This window comes from Carettochelys insculpta, chromosome 6, assembly GCF_033958435.1.
Source record: "Carettochelys insculpta isolate YL-2023 chromosome 6, ASM3395843v1, whole genome shotgun sequence".
Lineage (NCBI taxonomy): Eukaryota > Metazoa > Chordata > Testudines > Carettochelyidae > Carettochelys > Carettochelys insculpta.
Genome location: NC_134142.1, coordinates 91695045 through 91711083, shown reverse-complemented (window position 1 = coordinate 91711083; position 16039 = coordinate 91695045). Strand labels below are relative to the sequence as shown.

Genomic DNA, 16039 nt, shown 5'->3' with positions numbered 1-16039 from the left:
GAACTTGACTATTTCAGTGTTTTCCCTTATTACACCAATGAATCAGGAACATTCCTACTGCTGTAGGAAGGACTTCTAGCATACAGCAACTGTTCTGCTGGATTTAATTACATCCCAGCAGTTCTAAACAACTTGATTAATTTTTGAGTGACCTACCTCTTCCCTTTTCAAAAATACAGTTGCCTGTGCAGCACAAGCATTTACACTGAGTTGACAATGAAGTGGAGAACTGCCTACTGTGGGACCAGGTGTGGTGAGGTGCAGAGTGGTGAAGCAGATAGCTTTGTAGGACTCCTGGCAAGAGAAACCAGCTAGTAAATTATCTGAAGGTGAACCCTAGATATTTTATCCTAGGGGTATTGATTGAGAGTGCTTCTGTTTTCCTCTTCTCAAGACCCTGCCATGAACCAAGGGTGAATTTAAGTAGCATTTTAAACAATCCTGTCCCCATAGTTTAGTGTTTCCTGCACTATAGGCTCAGTCTAGTTCCTAGAAGCTGATTTTTTCCACAAAAATCATGGTGCATAATCAGTCTCTTGGTTTGTAACTTCAGGTATTAGCCCAGTTTTGGGAAGAGTGAGACTTAATCCTCCCCTGGCAAGTTTACTTTTGTGTAACACTACACTCTTATTTCTAATGCTCAAATGCTAGTGTGCTGGTGGCATTACTCAGATAGGGGAGGAACCAAGTAAAATTCTTTCAGCACTGCCAAAAAAAAAAGGGCACAAGTCTGCTACCACCATTTTATTAGCAATGTTTCCAGAGACTGCCTCTCGCCATTTACTTCGTTTTAGAGTTCATGTTCGTAACAATTAAAGTAGATGTAAGAGCTGAGGTTTGGCAGATGCTTTCGTTATTGCCCATATTTGTCTATGATTTTTTGCATCCATTTCTTCAAGCGGAATACGTGTGTATAAAATCCATATTTACCATCACGATCACAGCCTTCTCCCCATGAGACGATCCCCACCTGATACCAACGTTTGGTTGTTGGGCTCTTACCGAGACAGACAGGAAAATTAAATTAGTGCTTTACCTTTTGTTTTACCCTCAGAACAGCAGCAGTATTATTCTCCTGCCATGGACAACTGTGCCTCCAGCTGGGCTGGGTAGAGGGTCAATGATTGTAGCCCAGTTCCAGAGGAGCACAACTATAAGCACCTGTTGGCTTGGCCTAAGCATATCTCCACCAACTCAGCATCCAGCCATCCCTCCCTAAGCCCTTGGAGGTGGCTTTAGACTACATGAAGCTAGCTCAGTGTAGAATGCGGCTGGACTATTTCAGGATTTATCTCTCCAAGTCAAGAAATGGATCTGCTATTTAGAATAACTGGAGCAGCAGGAAGCACCAATAGAACATTATAAGGCTGCAGCAGCTCTGAGACCCCTGCCAAAGCTTCCCCTGAGCAAAGCCACTGCTCTAATGCTTGTTATACGTACCTTCATAACAAAAGGGCCCCCACTGTCCCCCTCACAGGCATCCCCTCTCTTGGAGTCTTCAGGACTATATCCTACGGAAGAAGAGGCAAAGGGTATCTGGTAAGAGGGGAGGGGCTGTTTTTCCTAGTGTTCTTTTCATTTATACCTTTAATGCTTGTGCTATTTCCCAGAATTTCTGTAGTTAACAATATGACCTTTTAAACTGTCCTTATTCCTCCTCTGAGCATGTCCTAAAGCTACAGGCTTATTTGATTATTTTTGAGCTTTTCACTGGAAAGAAACTGAAGGTGCTTCTTTCTAGCCACCCCTACCTTCCATTTCCTTTGTTGCTGTAATTCCATCTCCTCTCCCTTGGCATAGTACATAGCCGCAGACTTCCACGTAGTGTGATTATTCACTACGTGGAAGTCTGGTTTGGCCTGGGATATTGCAGATTCCTCCACTGAGCTGAATCCACTGTCAGGCTGGTCATATGTGCATTTAGCTTACTTGTCTAATACAGGATCCAGCTGCCCTTGCTTAAGCTCAGCTCTAGCTTTGATCTACTCTACCCCCCGCAAAGACTCCACTAATCTCACCTGATTTCTTCCTATGGTATTGGAATAGCCACTGGTGGTGTCAGGGCTCTCTGCAGCAGTTCTGGAACAGCCTCCCTCTCTTTTCATTACCTGAAAGCCTTTCACTTTGCTCCCATGTAGTGCAGTCTGCCCATGGTGCTAAGTAACTGATAATTTCAGCAATGTGAGTCAGATGAAGCATCATGTAAGATGATATTGTTGTGAGAGCTGGTGCTGGCATTACTTCATTACACATTATCCTAGCTGTAGTGGTCAAATCCTAAACCCTCACACTCCACTAACACTCAACTTGGCTAATTTTGTACATTTACCAGGTTGTAGGGAGGAGAGAATTCCATGTCCCTTCTTGTCTCATCTCCCAACCACCTGATCCTTAAGTTCACCCCTTACATAGGTTGGGAATTCCAGAGGCTCATTCATGCAGTGGCTATGTGACTTTTTACATAGATGGAGATTTACTGGGCAGTAATCAGACTGCATGGGCCCTGGGATTACAGCATATAGTACCAAGAGCAGTTTTGCCCCCCAGCCCATCCATCACTGTTCTCATGTGCAGCAGTTAACTCTGCACGCTCAGCACCACTTACCTGCACAGAACATGTTGTCAGTGAGTCTGATGTTAGTGGATGCCTTGCAGGTTTCCTGGCTGACAATGGGGAGGTTCACCTGTTGCAGAATCGAGGGCAGGGTGGCTGTGCTAGAGCTCCAGGTCTCCTGCAGATTTCCCCATCCAGTGACCCGCCCTTTGTATCCTGTCAACATCAGGCTACAGGAAGAAGCAAGGTTAAAGCACATGGAAATATTACATGTCATCGCTATAGCCTAGCAGTAGCCAGAATCTGGAGGGACACCTCACCAACTGGGTTCCCTGTTGCAAACCTGCATAACAGATGCATCCTACTTTTTGCTAGGACTTTCCCAATCCTCCAGAGGAGACAGTTACAGCCCTGCTCCCTGGCATCTGGGACTGTTTTCTCTCTCCCTCCAGCCTCCTCACCTCTGTACCAATTCCCTGGTAGGCAAGCAGATGGGGTGGATATAGTCACTGAAGGGAATGGGTTTCTTCAGGAGCATCAGTGCAATGTCTCGGTCCAGGTTCTCTCTCCAGTTGTACTTGGGGTGGATGATGATTTTATCCAGTAGGGCAATTTTCTCTATGTTCCGCTCATACCTGAAATGATTCCCAGGGGAAGAGAAAGTGGCTATGCAAAAGCTGCTGTGAGCTCTGGGAGGTGGTGTGCCGCACCATCTATCTCACAAGAAGGAAAAACAGCCCTGAGAGGGGTACAAACTGTCCTCCCTCTTGGCTGCAGGATCAGCAGAGCCTCAGTAAATGGCATCTCCATGGGAACTCACTATAAACTGGGGAAGCACAAGAGCCAGGTTTGCCACAGGGTTTCCATAATGCCAAATGATGTACTTCCCAGACACAGCTTTATTTTCTCACTAAACTCATAGAGGGCTCCCACCTGCTTTCCTTGCCTCCATAGCAGCAAGTTCTTACTTTGTTCTCTGGTGCTTCCCAATCCGCACTAAGATGTCATCTGTGGTGAAGTTCTTGTCCCAGGGTGGGTAAAAGAGGCAGTGGGCAGCAGTAAGGATCCAGCGATCGCTGATGAGGCTGGCACCACACAGCAGCTGCTGGGGACTCTTCCTGAAAAGCATCACCTGCCTGGGAAAGGAAGAGAAGGTGAGATATTTACTCATGCCACTGACTCACTGGCTGCATATTCTTTCAGGGACAGCTATTTTGCATGACCAGGGAAGCCTGCCTTCACTGCCAACCACCAGAATTGCACCCCCAGTCATGTCAGCTCTAGGTCTTGGGACCCTGAGATCTAGAACTGAGGATAAGTATTTGCCTTGCAGTGCTATTGAGGGGTACTTTCCCCATCTAATTAGCCTTGTAATCGCTCCCATGTCCAGCAACACAGACACGTGCCTGCAGGACTGGAACCAGAAGGATGAAAGTAAGACACAAACGGCAGCATGCTTCAGAGCGTCTGTGACAGTTGTACTGTTGGCTCCAAAGGAGAGAAGGAGTCTCTACAGCAGGGATGGGAAACTCTACGTCCCACCCTGGTGTGGCTAGAGCACCAGCACCAGCTCACCCCACTGTAGAGTAGGGGGGCAGTGAGGGTGAGCCTTACAGACCTGATCAAGGCAAGCTGCTAACTAGATCAGGCCCACAGGCTCAGCATGGCTGGGAGGAGGAAGCAGCTCTACTTGCTGCTGTTCCCCTTCCCACCTCCAGCTGGCGAGCTGCAGCAGTGCAGGGAAGCTCTGTCCCAGTGCTGGCTTTCAGATTCAACCTTGGCTGGGAATTGTGGCCAATGAGGGTGAGGTGGGAGGAGAGCTATGCCTATGTGTGCAGGGTGGCATGGAGCCATCTGTACCTCCACTGCCAGGAACTGTACCAGGTAGGTGCCTCATCCCCTGCCCCCTCACACACTCCTGCCCAGACCCTGAACTCCACCCATGTCCTGCATCCTACTTCCTGCCCATACCCTGCACCCTCAGCCCCACCAGTCCTGCCCACGCAATGAACCCCTCATTTTGGCCCTACCTCAGAACCTAGGGAGGACCCACAAAATCTACTACCCCTGGCCCCCAAGAAAAGTTTATCCAGCTTTGGGGCAAACCCTATGTTTTAGCACCTCTCCAAGGGTCTGGAGCGCTGGAGGGGGAGAGGAACCCTCGCACCTCAAGTTGCATGAGTGAGGTAAATGTCTTTTTTTTTTTTCCCCTCCCCAGTTTATCAGTTGGAGACCACCTTGGTGAATTTTTTTTCCCACACTTATAGGTGCCCCCTGATTTTTCTGTAAAATGGTGGCCCCTGACCCAAAATAGGTTCCCCACTTCACCGCCCCAGCTCTACAGTTGTCATAATGCTGCCAAGTCAGCCCTCAAAAGGGCAACGAGTAGAGGATACGCCATATCAGCTGACGGGCTCCCGATTTCCTGCTTTAAAAGGGAAGACTAAAGAAACTGCAGCAACAGTACTTACCAGGGAGCACTGCCAACTTCTGCATCTTCCCCCTTTACAACCCGGCCCCCAGCATAGGATTCCAACAGCTCCAGCTCATTCTTGTCAGTAGTCTTTTTCTTCTCAAACAGAGGACGAATGCCACAGTCTGAAAAAACAGGCAGCCTGTCCGTTACTCTACCTGATTTGCAATGCAGGGGTCCCAAGCCCCTCCACAGCAACATTCCTCACTGGTAACTGCATGCTCAGCTGTTGTTCCTGCCTCATTCTTCAGATTATCACCTGGCTGGTATTTGATCAGACTGGACTTTTTTTTTATGAATTTATCATTTACCAGAAAAAAAATTTAATCTGCCTGTTTGGTTTTTTCCCCAAGTGGGCTAAATATTTGAATTACCACCACCACAATACACGGGGATATCTAATATTAAAAGTTGTATCAGGCTAAAGATGCTGCAGCATTCCCACTTCCACAGTTTAAGCAACATCAAAACTGTTGAAAATACAGTTGCCTGCCCATCACCATGCAAGCACACTGTGTGCGCGTGCCAGGGAGGGTTTGAGTCACAAGAATGAGGTGATTTGCAAGGCGTATTAAATAATGGATGATCCAGCCAATGGTGCGAGTGGTCCTACTATGTACCCACTCCACATAAAGAAAATCACATCAGAAACTGCATAGTGACAATGGGCTAAATGAAGCAGACTAGTTGCTGGCTAGCAAAAAAGTGCTGATAAAACAAATGTCCATTTGTTATCAATGATGTTTTTGCTCTAAATACTAAAAGCATCTGTTGAAGGGAGCAGGGGTGCATTTTGCATTTCAAAGATGGCAACCTGACTGACTCTCTCTTGTGCTTTTTGTTGTATGAGGCTGGGACTGGAAGCTCCCCTAAAGCCAGCAGCTTCTGCACCTTCTCTTCCAGCACTTCTTGCTCTGAAGTGGGGTTGAAGTAGCAGGGGTAACCCTATGATGACACCTGGTCCTGTATGGACTGGGAGCTTTTTCACAACTGAAGGCTAGTTTTGATGATTTTATTTAGATTGGACTTAGAGTAGTTTTAACATCCACTTCCTCTTTCAGATGTAGACATTTAATAGGCTGGATTTTCTGAGGAACAATGCATTGTGAAAGAAGCTTCAGCCTTTGCAGTATCCTTGGTACTGTGTGTGTGCCTCCTGGATCCTTTACTCACCTGCTTCTCCTGAACCAAAAGTCTTAACATCAAAGAAGATTTGGTGCTGCTCAGTACTGACCCGTCCTCCTCTTACATCACCAATGTCCTCCAGAGAGAGCTCTGAGACAGAGACAGATATCGAGAGGTAAGTCTCCCTCCAGCATTTCATGTAGGACTTCAGAAATGGCACCATCCCTTCCCACACACAGTGGGGCTGGAGGAAGTATTTTATTTTAAAGCAAGAACACTGGTTAATGAATTCTTCTCTACCTCTGGTCAGCAGATAACATAATAAGTAGCACCTCATTGTCTGGAATATGGAGGCATGTTTTGAGAGGAATAGGGGAATGTGGGTGGGGGGTCAGTCACTAAAGGGCCCCCGTGAATCTCAGGCATAACCTTACGTGTGTATACATACATGGCAATGTCTACACAACAGAATTATTTCGGAATAAGCTATTCCAGAAGGCTACGGCTACACTGTACCCCTAACTCAAAATAACTTATGCAATTCGCACTGCATAAATTGTATAACTTATTTTGAGTTGATTTATTTTGAACTTTGGTGCCATCCGCATGCTGCTGAAGTTCAAAATAAGCGGCTATTTCAAAGTTTCTGCTACCCCTCCTATGACTAGGGGAACCAGAATACTGCACTCGAAATAGCACTTCTATTTCAAGCATGGTGTTTAGCAGCAGAGTTGCTATTTTGGGATACCCTTGTATCGCAAAATAGCAACTATAGTATAGCCATAGCTGAAGAATTTTCCAGAATATCTCATTTTGAAATAGCGCGTCCACACACAAAGTGTGTATCAAAATAGCGATCAGCTATTTTGAAATAATGCTGCTGTGTAGACATAGCCCAAGGCCCCCTATTTCAAAATAGCCCCTATTCCCCATCTATACAGCCCCTGTATCATCTATTTCAGAATAGGCTATTCCTGGTAGAATGAGGTTTACAGAAATTGACATAAGCCATCCGCTAATAGCGGTCTTGCTGTGTAGAGGCTTGCAAGGTTATTTTGGAATAGCAATTGTTATTCCAAAGTAGCTTTGCAATGTAGACACACACCATTTGACTCTCACATGCATGATTTCATGTAAACACATGAATCTCATCTATGTAGCCTCCAAGAAGGTTGTGGCCCCACCCACTCTTCCCCAGAGGATCCCTTAGCACAGTCCTGCATGCTGCTGGTAACTGTGACTTTTTCCCATCCTGCAGGCCCACATTCTCCATTCCAGCCCCATACCCACTGACACTCCTCACCACAGTAGTGCAGATCACAGTACTCAAAGGTGGTATTTGGATGATCCACATAACACCAGACACCTTCATCATCCCCATCAGGATTCCGACAGTAATTCTCTACCAGCTTCACTTCTGGGAGAAAAGTAGTTCCACGATTCAGTGCCTTTGCCTTGTCTGAGGCCCACGGCAAACACTTGGCCCCAGAGACAGTGACAGAGAGTGTCCCACTGTAATGCAGCCCCTTTTCCCTTTCACATGGCAGGTTTGTTTTGTCTGCTGGAGGGACCTGGGGAGTATACGGAACTGTGGTTTTGTCCTGACCTGAAAAAGGAAGAAAGAGTGCTGTTACCACACTCCTGGCCCTATGGTGGGAAAAGCTGGTGTCTGGCTACAGCCCAGATTCCAGAAGGCCCCAGAGCACTTCATTATGTCCCATCAGTCCACTGGACACTCCACCATGTCTGGGAGTCCCCATTCTGAATCCCAGAATACTCTACACAGCCCAGGAACCTCTTGCTCACTTAGGGATGCTGCAGCACTCAAAGTAAAAGGAAGCAAACTGTCATCCCAGTTCTCTGTGCGGTTTCCAGATGCTAATGGAACTTCAATGTGTTTGCATTATCAGGGGAAGGCTCCCTGCGAGGCAGTTATACTGGTGCCCCATGCTGTGCATGCGCGTGCACACACACGCACACACACACACACACACACACACACACGGGACTGCACAGCAGAAATAGGCATCTCACTGCAGTCCTACACTCATGCAGCAGCCTAGCACCTTCAAGGAGACCTCAGAGGTACTTTTGTTAACGAGCTTATGGGGGATTACCCAGAAAACCACTTACAGTTCTGAGCGAGAGCTACCGCTGCCCTGCACTCCTCTGGGCATGCGAGGGGGTGGGGGAGTTGCACTTTGTCCATTAGTTCTATTTTCTGCCTGTCACAGGTCTCACTCGGTGGCAAATCATGGAGAGCAAGGCTCCAGTTCCCTGAGCAAGCCGGCAGACACCAGGAGAGATACTGTGCAATAGTCAATTGGCTTCACCCTCCTTTCTTTCTCCGTGGGTAATACTGGAGCCCTGGAGGTGGCAGCTGCTGTGACAACAGCAGTGGTATGGTAGCTACCTCAGTGAGCAGCAGCAAGGCCAGTCCTAGCCTCTGAGTTGCCCCTTCCTGGCGTAGCTGCTTTCTGCCCCGCATGGGCAAACAGTGCGCCATCCATGAAAGGAACCGGCGCTTCTCTAACGTGCTCGTCCCTCAGTCTGTACACAAGATGATGGCTAATGGCGAGTGAGCTGCTAGAAGCCTCTACCATGGGTCAGTAACTGGCCAAGGAACAGAGAGCAGCGCAGGAATGAGTGGCTGAGTCTCCACCAGCAAAGGGGAACAGTGGCACTTAGATGTCACCATATTTAGGTTATTAAATATACATATATATATTCACATGGTGTTATTCCTAGTGTCAGTCTTGAAAGCTTCCCAGCCACAAGAACTGCTCTTGCCTATTGTCAGCAGGGCTGAAGTATGGCACAAAGGCTGCCATCTCCTAACAGCCTCTGTGTGTAGAAGTTACACTGCTCCTAGCAAGATGGCAACCACATCTCATTGTGATCACCGAGACTAAGGTCAGGCTGCTCTCAAGACAGTCGCCTCTCTAGAGGAAGTTAGCATGACAGGGTAGAGAGTGATGGGATGGGTAGGGAATACAGGAGGGCCTGTGAGAGCAATGGCAGAGCATCAGGGAGGCAGTTGCCCAGGGAGGGTGGGGTAGACAGGCAGGGAAAGGACATAGCAGCACTGCCTTCGGGGTCTCCTGCCTTTGGCCAGGGCTCCAGCCAGGCCCTCAAGTGTCAGCTCTGCCTGAGGTAAAACCCTCTCTCATTGGCTGCCTGCCCCACCTCCTGGGGAAGCAGGCACATTTATTTCCCCTCAGGAATCCAGGCCAGTCTCACAGGAGGGGAGGAGAGAGCCCAGCAGCATGGGGTGGCTCTGCTCCCCTCCTGCGAGGGAGGGGAACAACTGGGCTCCTCTGTTCCTTCCCCTCCACTCTCCCTCCTTAACACTTGGGGTAGAAGGGGGAGGGGATGAGGAATCCCTGGGGTTGGAGGAACAGCTGTGGGGATGTAAGCTTTTGCAGTGGGGTGCCAAAAATCACCTTATTCAGCGTCAGATTGTTGGTATCACTAATGGTCTCAGCCTGGAGAGGGGCAGGACTTTAAAACATACCCCAAAGCCATATTGTGTGTTTTGGTCTCGCTCTACATTTAATTATTTTGAGGAGGCTAATCTCAATTGTTTGACGTGGCACATGATCTTTGAACCTCCGGGGCTGGCAATACTAAGAACCGCAGTTCTGTGCCCCCCTCAGTGATGAGAGGGTGCATGGACTTCAAGCAGGGAGACCTGTATTTCTGTGTGTATTCAAGGCTGAGTTTTGAAGCTGAGATGATCACATACAAAAGGAAGAGGGATGGTTTTGCCTTAAATGTTACTTAAAAATCCAAGGTAGGCAAAATTTGATTTCACAACAACTTTTTAAAATTTGTGTGTTTTAGGAGGAGTCTGACTCATGGTTTATGAACATTATTTAAAACAGAGAAGAATGATGAATGAGAACTTCAGAGAGACCTAACCAAGCTAGGAGAATGGACAGCACAATGGGGAGACCTATCCTGCTCAGTGTGCCTTCTCCTTCCAGTATCCTCCACCAGTTCCCATAGAATCTCTATCTTCAGTCCCTCCCATTTCTTGAGGTCCTTAGTATCAACATTAGAGCAAATTATTCCGTCTTAGGGAGCAGAGTATCTTATGGCCCAGTGTTGAGGCTCACCACACACTGGAACTGCACATTCCTCCCGTCGCACTGTTGGATCTCGGGTATAGCACCAGGGGCCATTTGGGTGCTCATCGGGATTCCTGCAGTAATTCTGGGTGAGACTGGCATTCGGATGGGTGGTGGTGTTAAACCTAAGAGAAAGGAGTGATGAAGTAGCTAGCAGCCTAGAGAACCCTTTCAATCAGGGTTATGGTCTTCCCTACAATCTGGCTTCTCCAACCAGTGCCGGGATTTAGTGTTTGGGAAAGAGGGTTTCAGACTTACGCGGGTTTGTGAGGGAATTTGCTTGACCAGGGCTGACATTCAATCCCTGACTTGGTGACAGAAACATTCCCTTGATAGTTCTGCCCCTTGTCTGCAACACAGTTTCCTGCCAAAGTCCCAACAGAGGACAAGTCAGACCCAGAGGGAAATCAGAGGAAATTATTTTCATGGAGTCCATAGGTATCAGCCTACAAAGCCCAGACTTGGATTCTCACACACATGCATAGATCCAACAAAAACAAACTTTACACCCCCACCAGATCATCCTGATGGACTTTGCTTCTGTGTATCAGTGCCTCGATCTGGAGCTAGGGACAGCAGTGAATAGTGGCGTGGCACTGGCTCCTCACTGAGACAAGGGGGCCACTGGGCATCTGTCCTAAGCTATTCCAAGGGGGACCTCCAGGATATCAGGATGTTAGTGAAGGACGCTTTGGGAGGGGGAAAGTACGGCAGGGGGAAATCTAGAGGCTCTACCTCACCCTATAAGTGCTGTTCCTCTTCCTGATATTGCCCATCTGATGATGTCCCCACTTCTTTAGCACTTCCTTCCAGATTCTGCTGGGAGCACACTTTTGGGAACTCAGTAACCCACTCTTACCTTTCAGACACTCATCCAGAGCTGTCCTGAGTGTCCTCTGGGAGTTACACACTAACAAACAAGAGCAAGAAACCTGTCAGTCAGGTCAAATGGACTCAAGTGAGCAGTGCAGCTGAAGTCGGCATAACGTTGGAGGGGACAGAGCCCTGGGGTGAGAGCCCTGCTAACAGAGCTGGAGAGGCAGCTCTCCGGGGTGCAGCTGTGCAGCACTTGAACTGACTTACCTACGTATTTCCTCCAGAATTCATCCTGCAAAACAAATGCAAACATTTAGAAGGAAGTAATGGAGACCCAGCCCTGCCTTGACTTCTGCTATTCAAACCAAAGCCAGCCACGTTCTCAATGCAAGAATGTTCCTTCTTGGCAAACAGAGCAAACTCCGACCATACTGAGATCAAAGATACCAGAGCCTAGCAGGAAGAAAGTGACACTGAGTCACAAGCTTTCCTGTCAAATGCTGGAGCTACGTCTCTTATCACAGCCCTGCCTTGAATGGAGGCCATTTGAAAGCAGGCCATTTCATTTCTGGCTGACCTATCTCAGCATGACCAGTTTCCAGCATCAGATCCTCTTCAAGCAGAATGCTGCCTTAAGAACTACCCACATGGGTGGTGGTAGTGGACTAGAGACAAAGCAATTCAGTAGAGCTCAGCGGCAACAGTGGCCTTTCAGTTATATTCCCACTACATTCACGGCTCAGGTCCCTAAGTTTACATCAGCTAGTCACAAACTCCTCTGCTTCCATTCTTGCAAGGGCAGGCACCAGTAGCAGGCATTATTGCTATGACTTATATTACAGTAGTAACCCAACTAGGTTGGCTGTTGTCTAGATGTACAGTAGCTGGCAATCTCCTGAACTGGAGAAACAAATAACTGACAATGTGGGGGTGCAAGGAGTACCTCATAAGCAAGAGTAAGGGGCTGATTGGTAGCAATCTTGTAAGGGGTTATCCACAAGATACAATGGCCCTCACTACAAGGGTAGTGCACACCAGTGTGCTGCAGACTGACTGGCTTGCGGGGCCCCTGCCAGTTGCGCACCAAGAGCTTCCTAGTATGAATTAGTGTAGTCCTGTTTCAAACAGGGATGCCAACTTTCTAAACTGCACAAAAATGCACGGTCTTGCCCTACCCCACCTGCCCCTTCTCACTCCTGCCTGACTCCCTCTGTTGATCGCTCTCCCCCACCCTCACTCACTTGGGGCTGGGGCAGGAGGTTGGAATACAGGAGGCGCTGAAGTCTCCAGCTGGGAGTGCAGGCTCTGGAGTGGGGCCAGAAACGATGGTTCAGGGTGTGGAAGGGGGCTCTCGGCGAGGGCAGGAGTTTGGGTGCAGGAGAGGGCTCCAGGCTGGGGCAGGGAATTGGGGCACAGACTCTGAGTGATGCTTACCTCAGGGGTCTCCCCCAGAAGTGATGATATGATCCCTCTGCTCCTAGGTGTACCCAGCCAGATGGCTCTACAGGGTGCATGCTGACTCTGCACCAGGCACTGCCTTCACATCTCCCAATGGCTGCAGTTCCCGGCCACTTGGAGCTGTGAAGCCAATGCACAGGGAGGAGGCAGCATGCAGAGCCCCTTTGGCTGTCTCTGTGCCTTGGAACCAGAGGGATATATTGCCACTTCTGGGAGTCACAGGAAGTCAGGTAGAGAGCCTGCCAATGGTACCAGACTTTCAACAGCCCTGTCAGCGGTGCTGACCAGAGCAACTGGGGTTTCTTTGCAACTGGATACCTGGCAACCCTAGGTTCAAAGGTACATGAAAGAACTTTAATATGCACCATCATGGACCAGCTAGTGTGTGATACACTAGCTCGCACTGGAATTTACACCCTTCTGGCGTGGACTAACGCATTTTGTAGGCAAGCCTGTAATTTCACTGATTTCAAATATATATAAACCAGCCCCAGCTAAAGCATAACTAGACCTTTTCAGGCTTGTTCTATTTTGCTGAATGCCGCTGTTATTCACAATGTAAAAACAAATGAAAGAATTTGCCAAGTTTAGCTTAAGTGGTCTAAAAATTGGAAGTAGACCCGGAACCCCACAATACGCACATGCTCCAATGGCCCTAGGAGGAAGTCAGAAGCAAGCATGTGACATGCTTGCAGGATGGAGGCTGTGCTCGCATGGCTGTCTTCTGTGTGAACGCTCACTTGCTTAGTTATCTAGGTTTTTAAAATGTCTGCTTTTTTTTTTTTTTTTTTTTTGAGGTTCCCAGCTTTCAATCAGACTTGCTAGTGCCACCCCCAGGCTCTGCACAGATTGTATTTTAACCTAGACCTAGTTCCTCTGGACACTGACCTGTTTTCAATTATCTTTTCATTTTTAGAATATTTTGTTCTTCCCTGTATCTTTGGGTGGCCAGCCCCCCAGGATTGGCCTTAACTCTCCTTAATTCAGTATTATAGCATGTTAGGATATCTCTAGGAATACATACAACCAAAATTGGCAACCCTAATATATCAACTATGACTTCATTTCCTTGTACAGACTTTTCCCAACCGTCTTGTGCCCTGCCCCCAAAAAGTGCTGTTTTATACTCATTGTGATGTTAATTTTTTCCAAATAGAACTAAACATACACAGTTTCCCTCATAAACAATCCAACCTCTTACCCACAACCAATAATAAGGGTGGTGCTTGTCATGCACCTCCCTAGCGTTTCTCCCTCACCACTCCAGATCTCTCTACATAAGTGAGGACTTGTCAGACAAGCCAGCTCTTAGGACTGTATGAGTGTGCTTCCACCAAACCCTCTCTCTGACCTTCCAGGAGACAAGGGAAATTCCTGCCCCAATTAGAAAATATGGTATAACAACAGAATCTTTCCTTGAAATGGGTCTTGGGTCTCTTTAGGAATACACTGGACCTCACCTTGGCAGCCCCAGCATGAACCCTTCAGAAACTATGATTCTTGACTTCCTGGTCTCTCTTCACAGTATCCATATGAGGGAACATTTTCTGGAAGTGTCTGTACATACCGTGAGAGTTATGGACTCAAGGGCTTCAGAGGCCTCCTCGTAGCTACAGGTCTCCTCTAGACATTCCCGTTCCAGGTTGCCTTTGAGCAGTTCTTCCAGGAATCCTTTGTTGGCACGTCGTGAGCGCTTGAGCAGGGAAAGCGCCTGCTGCTGCCCAAGGAAAACTACCAAACCAGAACACCAATCAGTCATTCGACACAGAGTTGGGAGAGAACTGTTCTCTTTGCAGGCTCTGCATGTGGTCATGGATCTGAATCAGTGAATACATACAGCTAGTGAACCTCTCCTGCTGCTTGTCCTTTAGTGAAATATCTGGGATGGAAAAGGCCCAAGCAGGACCTATACAGTCCACCCTGATACCCTGTACAGGATTAACCTTTCTGCAATCTATGAGCTAAGACCGTGACCAGTGCTAGATGTTGCACTGGATGGCTCTCCAGTCCTGCCCTACAAATTTCCTTTGGCAAGGCCACTCAGCTAGTTCACTACTGGGACAAAAGCTGTCTGCTTGGAACATCAGCTGATTCGCCTTGTGGTGCCCCTTATTGGCAGCTGTTTCTCTCACTCTAGTGTGCATCTTTTTGCAAACTTCAGCTCAGTGGGATATGCTGGGAAATCACTTCACGTGCTTGTTCATAGACACCCAACTTCCAATTCAGTTTCATTTCTTTCATTCATGCATAGCAATAGGGCCGAGGAGACAGTCAGGAGATCCTGTCCAATGGGACCCTGACCTAATGGGGAATACCATGGAGAGACAGGAAGAAGGGAGCAGAAGACCTAATGGGAAACAAAGGAGGCCCACCAGATGCAGGTACACAGTATTGTGTATGCTTTGGAAACAGGGCCTAGTCTGTTCTATATGTGTTGCTCTAACAGCCAGAGGGACAAAGGCAAAGTGGAGAATAGCAGCCCCCACAAATAGAGCAGTACACTAAAAGGAAGTGTTCCTTGCCCAAGAAACTCCACATATAGCCAGCAAAAGGCACAGGACTGATTAAGACACTTCTCCCCACCCCCAGGTTTTTTAATGTTCCAAAACAAAGGGCTTTGAACTATACCGTAAGAATAAAACAACAACATCTACAGAGCTGTAGCAGCCAGCCACTCTCCCCCAACCCCACTCCCTCCTGGCCTTGCTTCAGAACATGGGGACTGCTGTTTCTCCCTATACAGCAATAGGGGAGCCCTAGGTTTGCTTGCGCTCAACTTTTTAGCATGATAACACTTAGTGTCCAGTTGGTACAAACCCCTGGCTACTCCAGGGACCTTCAGCACCTGATACAGGCTTCCCCTTCCAGCTTCAGCTTGGGAATAACAGTTCTATTTGTTTTCCTCAGCCTCCCACGCTGCCCTTCTTCCCCCGAATATCCAATGAGCCCTTACCCCTGTCATGGCTCAGTGCAAGGTGCAGGAGGCAGAAAAGGAGCAGGCTGGCCAGCACTCTGACTCTGCTGTGCCTCATGGTAAGCGGCCCAGCAGCAGGGGAAATGAAGAGGGAGCAGGACAAGAGAAGTCCCAGTCCTGCCTGGGTTAATGTTGAACCAACATGAAGTAACATGACCCAGGAGGTCACTGTGTGTCACGGCCAGTGAGGCTGAAGCTCCTTCCTCTGCTCTCCCTCCCCTTCACACATTCTCACTTTCAACCATTTTACTGGTCTGAGCAGAACAGTTAAACCTTGTCATCACCGCTACCTAGTTCTGATACAGCACTGTCATCCCCTCCTCCACACTGGGCAGGTCAAACACTCCCAAGACAAGTGACTGCAGCCTCACAACTGCCAGGAAGCCAGGGTGAGCACACTATGTCCCACACATGGAAGCAGAAGCAGATGGAAAGGGAGTGATGCTCCCAGGCCATCCAGAGAGGCAGCAGGAGAGCCTGGCCCACTTAGGTGAGGTCACTGCCAGCTC

General features: G+C 48.2%; 1 protein-coding gene across 1 annotated transcript; it reads right to left on the bottom strand.

Annotated features, from left to right (window-relative positions):
* Positions 1-196: 196 nt before the first annotated feature.
* F2 (coagulation factor II, thrombin) lies at positions 197-15603 on the bottom strand. Its single transcript, XM_074997610.1, has 14 exons — positions 15510-15603; positions 14124-14287; positions 11366-11390; positions 11142-11192; positions 10541-10646; positions 10271-10407; positions 7456-7758; positions 6201-6302; positions 5026-5152; positions 3523-3690; positions 3016-3189; positions 2606-2784; positions 1441-1511; positions 197-997 (listed from the first exon to the last, which is right to left on the bottom strand). The coding sequence occupies exons 1-14, from the start codon at positions 15586-15588 to the stop codon at positions 854-856; spliced, it is 1830 nt and encodes a 609-aa protein (XP_074853711.1). The 5' UTR covers positions 15589-15603; the 3' UTR covers positions 197-853.
* Between the last annotated feature and the right edge of the window lie 436 nt (positions 15604-16039).

Coding starts and splice junctions, on each gene's coding strand:
- F2 (XM_074997610.1), bottom strand. CDS start 15,588: ATGAGGCACAGCAGAGTCAGAGTGCTGGCCAGCCTGCTCCTTTTCTGC. Junction 6,303..7,455: donor CTGTGATCTGCACTACTGTG/GTGAGGAGTGTC, acceptor TCTCTGTCTCAG/AGCTCTCTCTGGAGGACATT. Junction 3,190..3,522: donor GGGAAGCACCAGAGAACAAA/GTAAGAACTTGC, acceptor GAATCATTTCAG/GTATGAGCGGAACATAGAGA.